Source organism: Coptis chinensis, chromosome 2 (genome assembly GCF_015680905.1).
Source record: "Coptis chinensis isolate HL-2020 chromosome 2, ASM1568090v1, whole genome shotgun sequence".
Taxonomy (NCBI): domain Eukaryota; kingdom Viridiplantae; phylum Streptophyta; class Magnoliopsida; order Ranunculales; family Ranunculaceae; genus Coptis; species Coptis chinensis.
In genome coordinates, this window is record NC_141457.1 from 94,019,411 (window position 1) to 94,037,860 (window position 18,450).

The 18,450-nt window shown below is 33.8% G+C and overlaps 2 protein-coding genes across 3 annotated transcripts; both read right to left on the reverse strand.

Annotated features, from left to right (window-relative positions):
• Positions 1-1,171: 1,171 nt before the first annotated feature.
• On the reverse strand, positions 1,172-7,083 carry LOC147519116 (Di-glucose binding protein with Kinesin motor domain-containing protein). 2 transcript variants are annotated; one of them, XM_086590785.1, is made up of 17 exons: positions 6,806-7,083; positions 6,658-6,729; positions 6,519-6,569; positions 5,908-6,434; positions 5,644-5,812; positions 5,382-5,537; positions 5,218-5,294; positions 5,031-5,130; positions 4,838-4,945; positions 4,534-4,710; positions 4,139-4,424; positions 3,857-4,018; positions 3,390-3,605; positions 3,221-3,258; positions 2,792-2,955; positions 2,518-2,643; positions 1,172-2,197 (listed from the first exon to the last, which is right to left on the reverse strand). In XM_086590785.1, the coding sequence occupies exons 1-17, from the start codon at positions 6,960-6,962 to the stop codon at positions 1,406-1,408; spliced, it is 3,378 nt and encodes a 1,125-aa protein (XP_086446911.1). In that variant the 5' UTR covers positions 6,963-7,083; the 3' UTR covers positions 1,172-1,405. The 2 variants fall into 2 exon arrangements, with proteins under 2 accessions (XP_086446911.1, XP_086446912.1); XM_086590786.1 differs by lacking the exons at positions 6,519-6,569; positions 6,658-6,729.
• A 259-nt stretch (positions 7,084-7,342) lies between these two features.
• On the reverse strand, positions 7,343-11,501 carry LOC147519117 (eukaryotic initiation factor 4A-3-like). The gene is given in 9 exon segments (XM_086590787.1): positions 7,343-7,750; positions 8,542-8,628; positions 9,301-9,468; positions 9,963-10,082; positions 10,181-10,288; positions 10,633-10,713; positions 10,801-10,853; positions 10,856-11,040; positions 11,124-11,501. Coding segments are annotated over 9 exon segments (1,227 nt in total). The 5' UTR covers positions 11,435-11,501; the 3' UTR covers positions 7,343-7,636.
• Positions 11,502-18,450: the final 6,949 nt, after the last annotated feature.

The window sequence follows — 18,450 nt, forward strand, 5'->3', positions numbered from 1 at the left end:
CCACGTACTAACTCCATAAGCCTTTCATTTGAACTCCATAACTCTATCCTTTCCGAGGATGGCACAAACCTCCAGTGCTCACCCGCGATCAAAAGAAGATGCAAGAACTTACCATAATGTTCATTTTAAGTTTTTTTCATTTTAGAGTGGAGAAGAAAGGGACTAAAGAAGAGAACGAAAGTTGGGGGGAAGTGGGGAGAGAGTACGCCAATATTTTGGAGACAAAAATCTTGGAGGAAATCGTTATTTCCTTATTGGTTTTTTGGATATATATTTTTGATTAGTTTCTCTAAAAACATAAAAAAGAAAATGGGGGAGTTTTAATAATACACGTGGCTTCTAATAGCGCTGGTAGATTTCACCAGCAAATATGCTGGTGAACAAATTCGGACTCCATAGTCCATACTATGTGGAAAGTGTCGTGCCAATAGACGACAGTTGTAACAACATCTACCACCTCTTGACACGTACTATAATTCTTTATTTTTTTAGTTCACGGCACTGTGGGTTATGAAACTGGATGTTGAAACCGGCCCATATGTCTGGGCCAGAATTATCCAGGCCCAATAACCTGAGGTCCCACAAAGATTCTGAATTTCTGATCAATGCCTTTAGTCTCACTGTCACTACACTCACGTAAAGTGAAGGAATCATGTATTTCATTCGACAAGGAGAGCGGACCAAGCTGGAATGTCGAATGTATATGATCAGTGACCTTGAAGGACTGGTACACTATATTAGGGAACTGACTTGATCCAAGAACATCACGTTATATGTAACTGTGTTACTGGAGCCAATGTGACATGAATCCTGATTTTCGAAGGGATATGATCTATGTATCAAAAAAGAATAACGGCTTCTTCTTTGTTTTTTTTTCCATAAACACCAGAATAACGGCTTCCACATCAATGCTGAACATACATGGCGTAAACCTGCATATTTAAATAGCTATATATATCACACTGAGGATCATAGAGCATTATCTGAAATTCCAAACTAGAAAACAGTTTCACTTCAAGTGTTCCCCCTCTTTAACTTGATTATTATCAATGACCAAACTTGGCTTTCTTACTTGAAGAATCTCACTTTTGTTCAAGTTAAATTTGAACCATGTCAGGCACTACTTTAAGCAAAGAAAGCAAAAGAATCCAATAAAGCAAATTCATCTATAGGTCAGACACAAGTTTAATATATATAGTGCTAAGTAGCACAAGAAGAAATTACAGAAAACTCAATGCTAATCCAAGAATTTCTAATTACAGGCGATGGGAAGGCAAGACCATCTTGACTTACAGAATCCAGACAAATTGACAAGTTTTCTTGATCTAGGAAGGCAAGGAGCCTTTTAGTCTGTAGATTCTGTACAAAGACTAGAAACTACAACGTTTCATACAACTCCTACATTTCAGAAGTTCCACCCTCTCTTCTCCTTCTCCTTTTGGCTCTGCATTTCCTTTGTTACCTTCGTTGCATTGCTGATCATTGCTCTCTGTGCAATCTTGCCCCTACCACTAATTGAGTTTCGGACTTTCTCCATACCTCCGGCCTTTCTCATATGCTGCTGCAGTGGAGATTTGATCTGAACTTTCTTTTGGAAGCTCCTTCTCAGGATACTATTAAACTTTTTTGTACCAGTTCTCTGACCCCTAACACTATATGGAGTCTGTTCTAGATTGTTGCTTTCACTTTCCTCTATAACATCTTTAAAGGGTTCAGGATTATGTGGCTGCAACGGCAATACAGGTGGACCTGGAAATAGCCTTCCTGTAGCAGGCAATGGAATTAGGGAATTACGTCGAGGAGCTGGAGCCTCAGGAATTCTGTGGAGAGGGGGGCAAACGGAGAGTCTGCCAGTCCTTCTTGGCAAGGGTGGTTGTTCAAAATTGTCTGGTTTGTTTTCTTTCTCCATAAGGTTATTGTACTTGAGCAAGCTGTCTGTTGGAGGAGGTAATGATGGCTTGAAGTTGTTTTTCTCTGTGAGAGGACGAATGAGACTTACTTCGTCCTTAACATAGGTAATACTTGTTAGTTCGTTGGACATCTTTGGGTTTCCACACAATTGAGACAAAGGGGGCTTTGCATTTTGCTCTTCTTGCAGTTGTTTTTGCTGCTGCTGTTGCTGTTCTGCTATTTTGTTGTCCACATGCTGCCGAGCTAGCCTTCTCTCTACCAGAAGTTGTGATTCTAATTCTTTTACCTGCAGCAAGAACACTCTGATTTATTAAAACATTCTCATTCATAGCACTTGCTATTGATAAGACGTTAACTCTTGGTTATACTTTAATAAAAGCCTGTGGTTGTCCTAGCTTGAAAAGAAGTATTTGGATTAAGGGGTATTTTGTTCGAGTTGAGAAGAAAAAATATTGTAATAGTAAGCAAAAGAAAAAAAAGGGCTGAACAAGAGTGACAATAAAAAATCCAAAAAAAAATGACAAGCTGAGTTAGGTGACATATCAAGAAAGTTGAAAAATCAAATTGAAATAGCTTTTTACTAAAGATATTTCCATTTGTAAATACCTTTTCTTGCAGGTTCTTGTTGTTAAGATCTCTTGTCTTTGCTTTCAACTCTAGACCATGAATTGTCTCCTCCATTTTCTTGATATAGCTATCTTTGCTTTTCATATCTTGTTTTGTCTTTTCAACCTGACAGAACAGTAGGATAGGGATGCATTAGGACAAGACAAAGTGTAAATGATCTGATACAGTAAGTTCCCTATGGCTCCATGGAACTATCTCATGCTTAAAAAACATCAAAATCATTTTAAGGCTGTTGTCTATCTTACATTCTTACCATCTGTTTATATTTCACAAGTTCACTGTTATCTAATTGCTTCTTCGCTGGACCCAACTCGATTCCTCTCACTCTGCTTGCAAAGTTCAATGAACATAAAGTCTCACTCAAGTCGTTTTCATTGGGGCTGATTTGTACAAACATCAGTGTTTTTGAATCTCCTCCTGTATAAGAAATTATAAATAATATTTTACAAAATTCAAGAGGAAAAAAAATGAAGTTACTGCTGACACACATTAAGTGACAAATTTAAAGGCTAGAATCTAGTTTGACAAATCATATATTTGCTGTCAATCTGAATACGCAAGGCGCATTAAGCAATTAGACTTGTTACAAGTTTATCAATGCTTATTGACAAGGACTAGAATATGGTGTTTTACCAACCCACCTGATTAAAGTTCAAAAAAAATGAAAAAGTGCAGAAAGTACCTAAAGAATCTTGAAGCAAGTGAGTTAGCTTGGAATTCCTACAAAAAAAAGTAAAAAACAACAAGAATTCATGGACTCATGAAGAATACAAGAGTAAACAAATAAGACGTTTTGCTACCCCACACATAGTGCTAAATTGTTGGATCAAAGTATAATTTAGTTTCATTACCTAAAAGGAATGTGTGGACTTTTAGTCGCAAGAGCAGATATAACATCACCCAGCGCAGAAAGAGATCTATTAATATTTTGTGTTTCCTTTAAGCGCTCTCCTTGTACGTCGGTCTTTGCCACCCTCTCACTGCCGGCTAGATCAACGAGCCATAACTTGCTTCTTGTGCATTCGCCATTCATCAGGTTTTCTCCCTTAACCATCACACAGTGAATGCTGTATTGGTCACCGCACTCAGGATTCAGTACTAGGCTCTTATGTCTAACCGCTAAAAGTAAATGTATACGAATTAACTTATTGAAGAACTGCTACAGAATATTATTCACCTGACTGATAGAATAGGTTCATTTCAGTCAAATCAATATATACTTATAAAGCTCATTTTCAACCATGTTATGTTGGTAGACATGTCAAAAAATATTTGTGTTCAAATTAAAAAAATTAAAAGGTGTGGAGAAAAAACAAACCAATGGGACCGGCTACTATGCTCATTTGCATTGGTTGCACCAACAGCCCTTAAGTTGCTACCTGTTTGTAACACTTCCCAGACTTCATTCATGTTGCTCACATGGGCTTCAACCAACCCTGGAACATGATGGACTCCATCTGCCACTTGTCTAATTTCAAGCCTAAACACAAATAGAAATATCATTTAGGCCCATACCATATTTATTGTTTTTCAACAAAAATATAAAAAACTACAAAGTATCACCATTAGTAGTCAAAAACGTAAAATAACACTTAATTACCTCTTTGAAGTTATTGCAGACTGAGATCCAGGCACAAGTAGGTCTCGAATTTGTTCGTTATAGACTTCTAAGACACTTACAGAAACTTCATAGCGGTATAGTCCCTGGCGATCCCTCATGGTGCGAAACAACTCCTCAAGAGTTCTGTAATTTACACCACGGTCTTCTTTTGGGCCCTCCATCGTAAATGTCTTTCCAGTCCCTGTTTGTCCATAAGCAAATATACAGACATTGTAGCCATCCAAAACAGATGTGGCAAATGGGGATGTGTCTTCAAACACATCAGCTAATCAACCAAGCATAAAGGAAAACACATATTAATCAATTGGAGAAATTTAAGAAACTACGTATCCAATTTAAGTGATCTACTAATATAGCTGTGCTTTTCCCATTACCCTGGTCTGCTTGTGGGCTAAACACTGAGTCAAATTTATAGACCTTCTTGGATGCTCCATTAGCTGTCACCATAAGCTCACCATCCTTTGCCGATTCGAAGTCAATTGCCATTGAAGCTCCTATGGCAATTTCTTCCGAATTTAAAGGTCTGCATCTGCAAAAGACTCTTATATTCCCTACCAAAGAAAAGTAAAAAATAAATACGCAACATTGTCATTGCACCATCTGCCGAAATTTGTGTCTATTAGAAATCACCAGCTCTCTTATATAATGTGTCATTTTCTAAAGGCAGAATTAACTAACCTTTCAGCTCAAGAACCTTATTGTATAGTTCTTTTCTTTCTTTAGACCCTTCAATGAATTTGAGCTTAAGATCCTTGTGCTCCTTTTCCAACACTTCATTTTGGTGAACTACAATAAAATAGAAAAACTTAAACAAAACACATACTAAATCTAAACAAACAATCTGGCCACAAGTAACTTTCTAAAACTTTACTTGTGCACTCAATCATAGTAGTCACTTGGGTCATGTCTTCAAGGCCCTTCTTGTATTCCAATGCTTCTTCCAACAGGTTCTTGTGTTCCACTTTTAACATCTGTTTTCAAATATTGAATAATTAATCTATATTTTTAATTCATTTCAAGAAAGAAAGAACGCAGATAACACTAGTCGAATATAGTACCTTAAATTTCTTAGTCAGGTCTCTTAGAGATAAAAACCATCGGCTCTTCTCCTTCACTTGTCCTTCGATAGCATATGCTGAGAAAGGTGGAGATACGGTCCCAATTTTAGTCTTGAACATATAGCAAAAGTTACCATAATACAGGAGTACAGGACATTTCGTACCTAGAGACCCAACGTGCATGGATTTGCGCATGAGCTCATTTTGCAACTCCCGCAGGGATTTCCAAGTTTCTTGGCATTCTTTACTCTTCAATTCATACTCTTTTTTAAACCACTGTAAATTTCTTTTGGTCTCTGTTAGTTCCTTGAACTGATATTCTGCAAAGAAATTGCATACTGAAAATCTTAATACTTATTGTTTTCTAACATTTATAGATGTAAAATATAATAATATGTGAAGCTTGCAAAATAAATAGACTGTTACCTGCCTGATGGTCTTTCTTCACTGAGATGCCAGAGATGACGGGTTTTCCAGTCACCCCCTCAAATCTGATTGATAAACCGCCGTTACCATTAACAAAGGCTTTCAGACCAGATAACATTAGAGGTTTATTGGAACCCACCAGATCATATATATCTATAGCAGAAACAACCTGGAAACAGGAAAAAGTGAATCACATTTACAAAACCCTTTCATGTGTTCAACATAATACTATAAGAAAATTTCTCTTAATAATCATTTACTCACCTTCTCCTCTTGTATAAAAACATTGAACACTCTCATGCCTGAAGGACCATTAATGAATATAATCTCCGCAAAATGCAAATCAACAATGTAATTTCCTGCCACCAACTCTTCAAACTTATACAAACAGTTCCCACACCGAGCAGTTTGGTATAGCACACCACCTTCTTCAGTATCCCCTATACTTGTTTCCGTTCTAATAACATCACCCCCAGTGAAAAAGCTATCTTCGATAAATTCTACCCCAGTAGAAGGAACAACCTTACATGACCCTCCTGCATTTATACTAATTATAGGAAGAGAAACTTGTGAAAAATCAAGGGAAGCTTCTGGAGATACATTGTTATTCAAAGCATCATAAAATCCGCCTTCACCGTCCCTTCCATCGATTCCCTTATCCAATGACAGCTCAATAGACCCAACCACATTACTGTTCCTAAACTCTTCATTGCCATTGTTGGGAATATCAGGCGAACCAGTACAGAGAACCAAATCAGGTGATGTTAAAGAAAATCCCAACATTGATCTACCTGTAAATTTCTCACTAATTAGACTCTACTTGACAAATCACAGTACATTTTAATAATAAAACATATAAAGATTAATTATTTTACCGTTTGGAACCCTTTCCTCGCTACATAAACTCTCATTTTTCCAAGAAATAGCTGAACCAGGAAATGGCCACATTGTAAAAATCGAAGAAAAAGAATCAAACCAAACTTAAAAACTATATTTTCATACCAATTCAATTACCTTTAGTCTTACTACTCATAGGGGTTTTACATTTCTTCGGGGTGTCCCAGATCGTTTCTTGGCGTAAAATATCTATTAAACAAACTGGGGTAAAACTCAAATCTTTATTAAAAAATAAACCACTATAAAACTTAAAGAAAACGTTTACCGTTAACATTGGAATGCTCCATTTGAATGACGTCGTTTAGTTGAAATGAAACGGAGGAGTGAGTAAAGATTTGTGGGGAATTGGTATTTTCTTGCAAAGAAACATCTGTAATTAAAAGTGGGTCTTGCCACGATGATGAAAAAGAATCTTCTACCATTTTTAAAGAGTAATCAATGTGATGATTTTAAAAAGAGAAAGAAAGAAATGCTTTTGAGAATTGAGAAGAAAGTTTCCGTGCGTTGATTTCGGTTTGGGTTTGGCCGTTATGTTTTGAAATTTGAAATTTGACCTTCCCAAAAAGAGGCCTTACCATAAAAGTACCCGCCAATGTTTGTTAGAATTTCAGATTGGGCTTGGGCTTAGTGGAAGGCCCTTAAAAGTGTCACCATACTTCAGAAGTTCAGAGACAAACATTATCTAGTGTTTCATCTGGCAGCAGACATCTGACACTGCATATTTATCGAATTGTTGGGTACAAAGGCATATGTTAACAGATTGGTACGTAGTGAGTTGAACTTAAGACCTCTGGAAGTGACATTATATAGTCAATCGTGCTTGAATTTTATAGTGTCAAACTTCAACAAGTTACTACAAATATGCAACAAATCAAAAACCCCAACATACATGCCTTTCCTAGCTTAAGATCATTCTGTAAAACTTCAAACGACGGAAACAGCATATAAATCTTTCATATAATAACATATAAGTCTTTGAATATGCATGCCGGGCACACAGAAGGCTCTTGCATTCGTCCAGCTATGACACCAGTAATCCTCTCAAACATTCCGACTACACACTCTGAGTGATGAGAAATGAGACCCCAGGTTTATCTCATATCAGATCAGCTACATTCATTGGCATCTCGTCAATCTGTGTACTGTAATACTGCTCAATGTCTCTTAATATCCTGATGTCATCATCGATGACAAAATTTATGGCAACACCCTGCAAACAGTTGAATCATATTAAAAACTGGTTAGAAATGTAATCTCCGGAATCCATTAGGCAATTTCTTGAATAAACAAATGGATTATTCATTGAAGAAAACATGGACAGTGAGGGTGGTCAATTTCCTAATGATGTGTCTGGCCTCCTACATCAATAAATCAGCTGTCTAGATGGATCGTAACTCATAAGACATTATCCATCACTCATTCTCAACTTTCAGGAATGGGAATTCCTAACAAGGTTTATGTATGGCCCAGCTAAACTTTGAAAGAAAGCAACTGCAAGTGTGTACATATATTATCAGTGCATCCAGTTGCATTATCCCAATTCTTATCCATTAAGCTTGTACATCAACCAGCTAAACTTATCTATTGGTCATTGCATATTGTGTAGATTTACCATGGTCATGCTACATATCAACTTCTTCACTCATGGGGGAGAAGAAGACCATACACAGCTGATAATGGTACCTACAACACGTCTCTAAAGGATTACACAATCTTTTATACTATCTGCTAGCTAGGACCCTTGTAATCTCGAGTGGAAAAGATAAAAAATAACTATATGAACAAATCAGGAATCTACTTCAGTCGCTAACAGTTATGAAGTGATCATAGAGCAGGAGATGCATCTGAGTATTGTAATAATGCATCTTGAATCTCATAGTGTATTACCAAACAAAATTTGACCCATGCACCTATGGTTGCAATTAAAGCACTTAGTTGTGTACCTATCAACAATTGATGCTTCTCAAGTCTCAAACTTAGAAAAATAATAATTATTATTACCTTGCGCCCGAAACGACCTGAGCGGCCTATCCGATGAATGTAAAGCTCACGATTATTTGGGAGGTCATAATTGACTACCAGAGACACCTGATGAAAGGGCAAAAACAAGACACAGGTGTTAAAATAAATATAAAATAAGAAAGCCAAGGCAATTCAGTTAAATAAACAGTAATTCATTATTATCTTTGTTTAATGACACGATCAAGGCAAAAGTAGAGCATAATTTTAATATTAGTTCCGAGTGTATATTGCAGATGCAAGGGAAATTATTCCAACCTGATTGATACCTCCAGGAAGACACTCTTAAAGAAATGAATAATTTCATGATAAAGACCAACAAGTATGTTGTTTGTCTCGGACGATTGAACGACGGAAAAAGAATACTCCTATTGATTGGGTACGACCGTTGCTGATCAGTCAAGACTTAAGAATGAACTGGAGTGCCAGAGAGGCAGGACAGAGAAGAAAGTGCAAACAGTAAGAAGAGCTAAAACAGTGTTGGTATCAAAAAATGACTTAAGGATCAGGAGTTGACAACAGTAGTGTAAAGACCTAGGAAAGCCACTGTGAGATGTTTCGATATAGGAGGACAACCTCTAACTGTAATTTCTAAACTAAGGCAAACCCTAAACAGGATATTTAAAAATAAAAAGAAAATGTAATGCAAAAAGAAAGCATGATATCATTGTAAGCTAAATAGACGATCACTATGCTAAGCAGAAAACTTAAACTCAAACTGGGAGAATCCAAAACACATGCCTGCTGAACATCGAGCCCTCGAGCCCAAACATCTGTTGTAATCAAAACACGGGTGTCCCCATCCCTGAAATCTTTCATAATTGCATCACGCTCCTTCTGAGGCATGTCTCCGTGCATTGCAGAGACGGTGAAGTTACTGCTCCGCATCATCTCAGTAAGCCAATCCACCTGACAAAGAACAGATTGAAACCAGTAATTAGCCCGCAAAGTCAAACATATATAATCTACCAATTAATATGTACTCTACCAATTACTAGTTCTATATGTGTAGACTACGAACCCGGATACTTTAATGCTGGTCTCTTATTGTGTCGAATAATAAATTATAGTAAGTGACATTAAAATATCAACCACATCTAGGGTAAGTAATGTATCCTTGTAAAGTAATATAAAATCATGGAGACAACTATCAATCCATTTAAATAATTCTAGCCTCCTAAAGGTATGTGAATGTCCAAGCTTACATTCTATCCAACGCTCAAAAATTGTCAATTTTGTAATCATTGGGTACAAATAGTTTTGAGATATGCCAACTTTTTAGTGAGTATGGTCGCCCATATGGGAAGATGACCACAAAAAATATCCCTTAAACTCTTCTCCACGTAAGTATCCCAAATATTCATTCCCATTATACATATATAAAATCACACAGTTAATTTCACCTTTCGTTTTGTATTGCAGAAAATGACAGCCTGGGTGATTGTAACGGTGTCATAGAGATCGCACAAGGTATCAAACTTCCACTGTTCTTTCTCAACAGCAACAAAGAACTGTTTGATTCCCTGTTATTAAACAGCACAAGCAACAAACTTAGTATGCCATAAAGATGAAAAGGCTGCCCTCATAAAGTAGATCAATTCCACAAGAAAAAAACAAATACCTCCAAAGTTAGCTCATCACGTTTCACAAGGATCCTAACAGGATCTGTCATAAACTTGCTTGTCATTTCCAAAATTTCATGTGGAAGGGTTGCAGAGATCAAGACGACCTGCATATACACAAGTGCCATTTCATGAGTAACTAACTGCACCGTAATAGGATTTTGGATCTAAACCTTAAGAGCTCATTATAGATATATGGTATGCACGACAAGGAACGTGTATTGAAAGGTGATCAAGCAGTAAAATCCTTTCACCACTAAGGGCACTACAAGACTATGGCATTCCAATATAGACCATACATTAAATAATCCAAGATACAATGACATATAAGGCTATAAAATATCAAACATCTACATGAACCGACTATAGCATGACTAAGTAGCTAAGACCTTAAGTCGTCACTTCTATTAAGGTTTCTTATCAAAGCAAGACAGTAAGACCTACTAATTACCTGAAGCTCTGGTGGAAGATATCTGTAAACGTCATAAATTTGATCTTTAAACCCTCTGCTCAACATCTCATCAGATTCATCCTGTCTCAACATAAAAAAATTACAATAAATAACCTGACTCCGAACCAACTCAACTAATTCCAGTAGAAAAAAGGAACGAAAACTCACAAGAACCAATAGTTTAATAGCTCTAGTCCTTAAAGCGCGTCTCTTAATCATACACAAACTCTACCAGGAGTTCCAGAAACAACATGAACACCATACTCAAGTTTCCTTATATCTTCACCCATACTTTTCCCTCCAATACATCCATGTACTTGTATACTCATATAATCACCAAGTGCCAATATAGTCTTCTCAGTCTGTGAAGCTAGTTCTCTAGTAGGTGACAATATCAACACTTGTACCCTGCAAACAAAATAACAATTAAACACATACTAAAAAGAAAAGAAATTGGCAAGTACAAGGGCAAGAAAGTAAATTATTATTACTCTCTGGTGGAAGTATCAACCATCTGACAAGCAACGATACCAATCATAGAAGTTTTTCCAGTACCAGATTGGGCTTGAGCAATGACGTCACGACCTTCAATTATAGGTAAAACTGCTCTCTGTTGAATGGCTGAGGGTTTTTCAAACCCGTGGTGGTAGATTCCACGGAGAAGGTCGTTGTTAATTCCCATTTTATCGAAAGTTGAAATTGGTTCGACCCCATGTGTCGTTTGGAATACTAAGGTCTCGTCCTCTGCTCCGTTTCGACGGGTGGTGTTGTTTCGACCGGGGGCGGAAGAGGTTGCAGCCATGGTAGGGAAATAGAGAGAGAGAGGGGTTTTTGGGCACGCGTGTTTGAGATGGATAAAAGCTTATTTTTTTAAGTTATTAGGTTTTATATGTCTAGTTCGACGACTATGAGAACCGACTATATTCAGGTTCGGTTTCTAATTTACCGATAAATTGTGTATGCCACGTCAGCTCATTGCTCGTCTTTGGTCATTAGTCAAAGTGGGGATGTTGTCTCTTTTAATGATTAGTAAACTGTACAAAAATAAGAGTTTACTTAACAAATGTTTTTACATTAACTTAATCGAAAAAAAAAAAAATCTAAAATCGACTGATGATAAACTTTTATAGCATAGAGGAGTGACGGAACTTTTATAGCATAAAGGAGCGACGGGTATATTTCTTGAACATTTACTTAACAAATGTTTACATTAACTTGATGGAAAAACAGAACAAACAAAAAAAAAATCTAAAATCTAGTGCTGATAAACTTTTATAGCAAATTGAATTCAACGGCCAATTTAATTTTTATAGAGTAGTGAAGGTATATTTCTCGAACATCTACTCCACGCATCATATTTTCTTTTATCTAAACATCTACTTTTGATTGAAAACACTGCTTTTAACATATTTTCTTTTAACCTAAAAAGTCTATCATCCTTTTTTGAATGAAAAAAACTCTGTTTTAAACCTCTCCCTTTAAAAGTAGTGCCCTAAAGTAGAAATTTAAAAGTCTTTGCTTCATAAAGTAGAATTTAAAATAAATTTAAAAGTAGAACTCAATGCCTTAATTTTACTTCTATTAAAAGCTGATCATCCTTATCTTTGCATACCACACAAAACTTTGCTAGTTTGTACAACATATAGTTTATTGGTAAGTTGGTTTACTCCAATATCTTAGACTTTCAAGTCTTAACCCATACCATTATTATATTTTGAGATGAATTTGAGCAATATAAAACACAAAAAATTGTATGTTAATAGGTCTTAACATATAAGTATATATAATGCACATAAATAGTCTAATATGTAATTCATAATGACTTTAACATTGTCATAGTTCATGCTTATTCAATTCTCAAAACAGTATACACATGACTACATATATGAGTCACAACACTCTTTCTTCTTCTAGAAAGTAAACAGTACACAGACCTACCTACTAATGATAACCACTGATTTACATCGAGACACGTGTTAGTGTGTATTACTGTATTTCAATGCAAACTAACGTTATCCAAATAGTTAGTCGTAGTCTACTATCTATATACTAAAGCATAGACTTCTAATAAAGGATTTTCTCTCCCCTATGTGGCACTCTAATACGAAAATTAGTTTTTTCTCTCTCCTATGTAGCACTCTAATATGAAAGACAGTCTTTTCTAATAGCCTACAATCCCACGTACATTGAACCTTTTTGAAGAGTTTGAGTGTATTTATAATTTTTATATTTGAAGGGTTTGAGTGTATTTCCAATTCTTATATATTTGATCAAATAAAAAAATTTGTTAAAATTTTCTATTACAAATCAAACACTTTTCGTGTTCCAATTCTTATATATTTGATCAAATAAAAAAAATTGCTAAAAAATAGGTGATTTATATAAACTAATTTCCTATTACAAATCATACAATTTTAGTGGGGTCCCTTTTAGTGTCTATGATAAAGCACCGACTTATTTTGAATATATTCTTAACACGGCCTCAAAGCATAGTTAAAAACAATTATACAAAAAATAACATCACAAAATATATAATATAAAATAAATAAATAAATAAATAATAACGGCAAAGCAATAATGACAAATATTTTAAAAAATATATAATACTAAAACTAATGTCAAAAAACAATTAATGGGGAACTGAAAAATGGATGCAAATGTATCGAACTAACTTCAAATAATATTTAATGGAAAATCGAAAATCTGGATGTAAATCAAAGCATTAAACTAATCTTACAAAGTAATTAATAGAGAATTGTAATATGGATACAACTGCATTAAACTAACCTCAAAGAATAATTAACGGAAAATTAAAACTTGGATGCAAATACATCAAACTAACATAAAAAAATAATTATCAAAAACTGGATGCAAATGCATTGAGCTAACCCTCAAAGATTAAATTAACGGAAATCGGAAACTGGATGCAACTGCATTGAACTAACCTAAAAATAATAATTAATTATAAATTGAAAACATGATGCAAATGTGTGAAACTAATCTTAAAAAATAATTAACGGGAAATCGGAAACCGGATGCAACTGCACTGAACTAATCTCAAAAAATAAACTAGATGCAAATGCATTGAACTAACTTCAAGAAATAATTAACGGGAAATCGAAAACTGGATGCAAATTCATTGAACTAACCTCAAACAATAATTAACGAGAAATCGGGAACTAGATGCAAATCCAACTTTATCAAATAACAAACGATAAATTGGAAACTGAATGCAAATGCATTAAACTAATCTCACAAAATAATTAACAATAAATCATAAACTGGATGCAAATGCATTAAACTGACCTCAAAGAACAATTAACAGAAAATTAGATGCAAATGTATTGAACTAATATAAAAAAATAATTAACGAGAAATCATAAACTGGATGCAACTACATTGAACTGAGCTCAAAAAATAAATAACGGAAATTGGAAATTGGATGCAACTGCATTGAAATAACCTCAAAATATAAATAACGGAAAATCAGAAACTGGATGCAAATGCATTAAACTAACATCAAAACATAGTTGGGTTATATATTGTGGGAATGTCTCGATAAGTATATTTTTGCATTTAAAATAGTGTTTATATTATCTCTTTCCATATGATTAGGAACTCATTGTTATTCAAGTAGCTTCAATATATACGAACTTCACCTTATTAGGCAATCTCACAAAACTTCAATCAAACTTCAATTATTAAACAACAAAATGAAGTTTAAGGGTTTTATCAAAGGTGAGTTTTTTTTTTTTAATGGATAGTGAGATTTTCACATTATAAGAAATTTGGTTTAGTGATCAATATAATATTAATATATAATAGCTATGTATATTTGCAAATATTTTTCAGAATAATTAATATAACAACACCCGTTCGTAGATAATCTTTGAAGATTCCACATAGTGAGTCATGCATAATTTAAAGAATAATTAATGAAAAATCATAAACTGGATAATCTTCGATGATCCCACATAGTAAATCAAACATAATTTACTTTTTATGTCATATTTGCAAGGACACTACAGATTGATCAGTAGAAGTTGGTATTACACACCACGTTGGATAATTAAAAAGAAATCGAAAACTGGATTCAAATACATAACTGAGTTCAAAGAGTAATTAACGGGAAATCGGAAACTTTATGCAAATGCAATAAACTAAACTCAAACAGTAATTAACTATAAATCGAAAACTGAGTGCAATTTCATTAAACTAACGTCAGATAATAACTAACAGAAAATTATAAATTGGATGCAAATCTTTGAAAAATATTTAACAGGAAATCGGAAACGGTATGCAAATACATCAAACAAACCTCAGATAATAATTAATGGAAAACTGGAAACTGGATTCAAATGCATTGAACTAAACTCAAAAAAAAATGAATATAAAATCAAAAACCGAATGCAATTGCATTGAACTAACCTCATAGAATAATTGATGGGAAATCGAAAACTAAATGCAAATGCAATGAAATAATCTTAAAGAATAATTAACGGGAAATCAGAAACTGGATATAATTGCATCGAACTAACCTCAAAGCATAAATAATCAGAAACTAGATGCAGATGTATTGAACTAACCTTAAAAAGTTATTAACGAGAAATCGAAAACTGGATCCAAATGCAATGAACTAATCTCAAAGACTAATTAACGAAACATTGAAAAATGGATGAAACTGCACTGAACTAACCTAAATGAATAATTAACATAAAATTATAAATTTGATGTAACTGTATTGAACTAACCTCAAAAAATAATTAACACAAAATCGAAAACTTTATGCAAATGTATTGAACTAACCTCAAAGAACAATTAACATAAAATAGGAAATTGGATGCAACTGCATTAAACTAACCTCAAAGAATAATTAACGGAAAACCAAAAACTGGATGCAACTACGTTTAACTAAAATCAAATATTAACTAACAAAAAATCAGAAATTGGATGCAAATACATTGAAATAACCTCAAAAAATAGTTAACTGCATCACACTGACCTCAAAGCATAAATGTCCGCTTTTTTAGCCTTTTCACATGAGTAATTACAAGTAATTATGAACCTAAAACGAAAGTTTTATAAAAACAAAGTCTTACATGTATGCAAACTGTATAAAAATTATAAATTATTTAACTAACCTAGAAAAACAATAATTAACGGAAAATCAGAAACTGGATATAGATGTATTGAAGTAATTGAACTAACCTCAAAGAGTAATTAACGGGAGATTGGAACCTGAATGCAAATGCAATGAACTAATCTCAAATATTAATTAACAAAATATCAAAAACTGGATGCAACTGTACTTAATTAACCTTAATAAATAACTAACAGAAAATCATAAAGTGGATGCAATTGCACTGAACTAACCTCACATAATAATTAACATGAAATCGAAACTTGATGCAACTGCATTAAACTAACCTCAAAGAATAATTAATGAGAATTTGAAAATTGGATGCAACGTACTACATTAAACTAACCTCAAAGAATAATTATTGGAAAATTATAAACTTGATGCAAATGCATTGAACTAATAACCTTAAAATATATTTGTATTATATGTAGGGAGAATAAATGTCTCGAAAAATATAGTTTTGTCTTTTAAGTAGTGTTTATCATAATTCTTTTATTGTGATTGGGATGTCTTGCTATTCAAGTAGCTTCAACATTATCTTCGCCACATTGGGCATTCTCACAAAACTTCAATCAAGCTTCTATTGTTAAACCTAACAATAAAAAAAAACCAATGAGTTTTATCAAGGTTTGGTGCTTTCTTTTTATCAAAGATTGATGACCACTTTTTATAGAGAGTTATGCAAGAAATTTAAATGAGTACTTAATATAATTTTCATATCTCATAGCTATGCATAGTTGTTAATATTTTTTTAGAATAATTTAATATAACGACACCCGTTCGTAGGACACGTTCATGTGATAAATCTTTTCAAGTGGGAGTAGTATATTCTTTAAAAATATGGAAACAATCAATCTGTTTTAGTGATTTGTACACATTAGTACGTAAGATGGGCGATGATGATTTACCGCTAAATCATCATAAATCTAATAAAACTATTATACAAACTAGATCGAGTTTAAAATAATTCTATATGAAAATTATGGATTAATATCCTAAACCACAAAGTGGAGAGGCTATCTCAATTTGATTCCTTACTTTCCAAGTACTTATGCACCATAATTGTTGCTCATTAACGTATTTCGGTTTATTTTCAATAAAAATATATTCTGATTCAAAAATTTGCCGCTAAATCACCATAAATCTAAGAAAACTATTATACAAGCTGGAAGATAATTCTATTTAAAAATTACGGATTAATATCATAAACCACAAAGTGAATAGGATATCTCAATTTGATCCCTTAGTTTCCAAATACTTATGCACCATAATCGTTACTCATTAACATATTTCAGTTTATTTTCAATAAAAATATATTCTGATTCGAAAATTTGCCGCTAGATCACCATAAATCTAATCTAAAAAAACTACTATACAAACTAGATCGAGTTTAAGATAATTATATTTGAAAATTATGGATTATTATCATAAACCACAAGGTGAATATGCTATCTCAATTTGATCCCTTAGTTCCCAAGTACCTATGCACCATAATCACTGCTCATTAATGTATTTTGGTTTATTTTCAATAAAAATATATTCTGATTCGAAAATTTGTGTGAGACATTTTGTAAAACCTTTTCAGCACACAAAATATTTAATAGATCCTTGGCATATGCCCGGTCCAAAATCTAGTAGTAAACTAATAAAGAAAAAAAAATGCTAAGAGGACAACACTGCCACCTAAATGGCTAACAACCCAATTAACAGTTGCCACATTGCTTTGATGAAACTAGGAACTCCCATGTTGGGTTTATGAAAACAATGGAAGCAAAACTTGAAAAAATAAAAAAAAAAAATCCAGAGGGAAAAAATCACGGACTAACTTATGGGTTTTACATTCTCCTTCTCTTTGTTTATGTGTAAAGAAATTGGATTCTCTAACGGATATAGTAGAAAATAACAAATTAAAAACTGTTTAACGATTAAAATTTGAAAATAAAAGAATCATTTTATTTTAAAGAACTAAAAGAAAAAAAAACACAATCAAAATAACATCTCCATAACAACCCCTAACTAGATTGCGTTATTGGCATGTATAAAGTCTTCCTTAGTATTATGGTTTCTGATTTTAATCCATATCCAAATACCCGAACAAGGCCATCAAAATCTATAACCCTTCCAAATACCCAAAACCAAAACCAGTGAAATTAAAAGGGTCAATCCCTTGGTTATATTGTTTTTTATATGAAAAATAAAAAGCCACCTGCCAGAAAAGAGAGGATAGATTGCCAGTTTAAGCAAAGCGACGTGGCCATAGATGATTGGGCCAGGTAAAAGACAGTAGCAGTCTCGTAGAATCACTCTAAAGAAACATCTAATAGTAAACTAATAAAGAAACACTTTAATTTTGAAAAACATATCTTATATACAGGCTCAAACTTTGGTTTCTAAAGTGGCTCTAAAAGCACTCGGGACAAACGAAGTAGTGAATATATACGTACTAATTGAATTATATAATATTTTCAGCTTAAGCATTGACTCTGGTTCTACCGTTGTGTTTATTCACGATGTAGTTATTTTCTTGGCTGAACCTACACCATCTTAATCGATATCCAACAAGTAAGGTTGGTAGTGTGGTTGACTATTTAGCAAGTTTGGTCATCGGATACGTGGTAAAACACTAAAAAAAAGGTTACTCACTGTAATATTTTGTTGGTGGGTTTTGGGCTTTCTTG

Coding starts and splice junctions, on each gene's coding strand:
- LOC147519116 (XM_086590785.1), bottom strand. CDS start 6,962: ATGGTAGAAGATTCTTTTTCATCATCGTGGCAAGACCCACTTTTAATT. Junction 5,295..5,381: donor CATGCACGTTGGGTCTCTAG/GTACGAAATGTC, acceptor CACCTTTCTCAG/CATATGCTATCGAAGGACAA. Junction 3,259..3,389: donor AGTCCACACATTCCTTTTAG/GTAATGAAACTA, acceptor TTTTTTTTGTAG/GAATTCCAAGCTAACTCACT.